This window comes from Emiliania huxleyi, assembly GCF_000372725.1.
Source record: "Emiliania huxleyi CCMP1516 unplaced genomic scaffold EMIHUscaffold_9347, whole genome shotgun sequence".
NCBI classification, from domain to species: domain Eukaryota; phylum Haptophyta; order Isochrysidales; family Noelaerhabdaceae; genus Emiliania; species Emiliania huxleyi.
Window position 1 is genome coordinate 298 of NW_005195050.1, and position 889 is coordinate 1,186.

General features: G+C 58.8%; 1 protein-coding gene across 1 annotated transcript; it reads left to right on the forward strand.

Annotated features, from left to right (window-relative positions):
* Positions 1-656: 656 nt before the first annotated feature.
* On the forward strand, positions 657-875 carry EMIHUDRAFT_259534 (hypothetical protein; the record flags this gene model as incomplete). The annotated part of the gene is made up of 1 exon (XM_005756975.1): positions 657-875. A coding segment is annotated over one exon (219 nt), but the record flags the coding sequence as incomplete, so codon positions are not given.
* Between the last annotated feature and the right edge of the window lie 14 nt (positions 876-889).

The window sequence follows — 889 nt, forward strand, 5'->3', positions numbered from 1 at the left end:
TCTCACTCACAAATCTCATCTTATTGTCCCATGGGTGTTTGAGGCTGGCTACGGCCACTTCGCTCCACAGCCGTCCCGCCACCCCTGCCGTGTGCGATCCCGGCCTCACCGTCTTTCGAAATTGTCCGCACACCCCCTCGTGCGCGCTCTGACTCATGTGCAACAACAAAACAAAGCCCCAAATGAGTGTTAGAGTTGTTTGGTATTCACGCCTGTAACCTCTCTTTAAGGTATTGCTAAAAATCTCACATGTGCCCGTACGTCCGTCGGTCCACTATCTCCCTCTTCTCTGTGTCCTCTGCCGCCTCCCTTCTCGCTGTGTACATGCATGTTCTAGTTCGTACCGCGTCCCGCATCACTTTTGAAAGAAAGAAAGAAAGAAAGCAGACAAGCCACAAACGAGGATAGGGGAGGAGGACAGGGTCCACACCTGCACGAGCAGGATTTTGGAAGGACGATCAGGGGGACAGGTGGGCTTTCCTGCTCCTGACTTTTGAGGCGTCCTCGTACCTAAATTTCTCGTCCGCGCCAGTCCGCGCCCTTGTCGTGCCAGTGTGCTGTGAGAGAGGCTTGAATCAAGAATTCTTGCACAACGCACAACGCACAGCTCGTCGGCGGAGCTCTCCGTGATCGCTGTGCCGACCACTCTTCGGACGATGCTCCGCTCAAGAGCTCCGCTCTTGCCGAGCCTGCTGCGCTCGCGCCGCGCCTCCTCCACGTCCTCCGCTGCCGCGGCGAGGCTCATCGGCCTCGAGGAGCGGCACGGCGCACACAACTATGCGCCGCTGCCAGTGGTCCTCGAGCGCGGGCAGGGCGTCCACGTGTGGGACGTGGACGGCACGCGCTACCTTGACTTCCTCTCTGCCTACTCGGCGGTCAACCAGGGCCA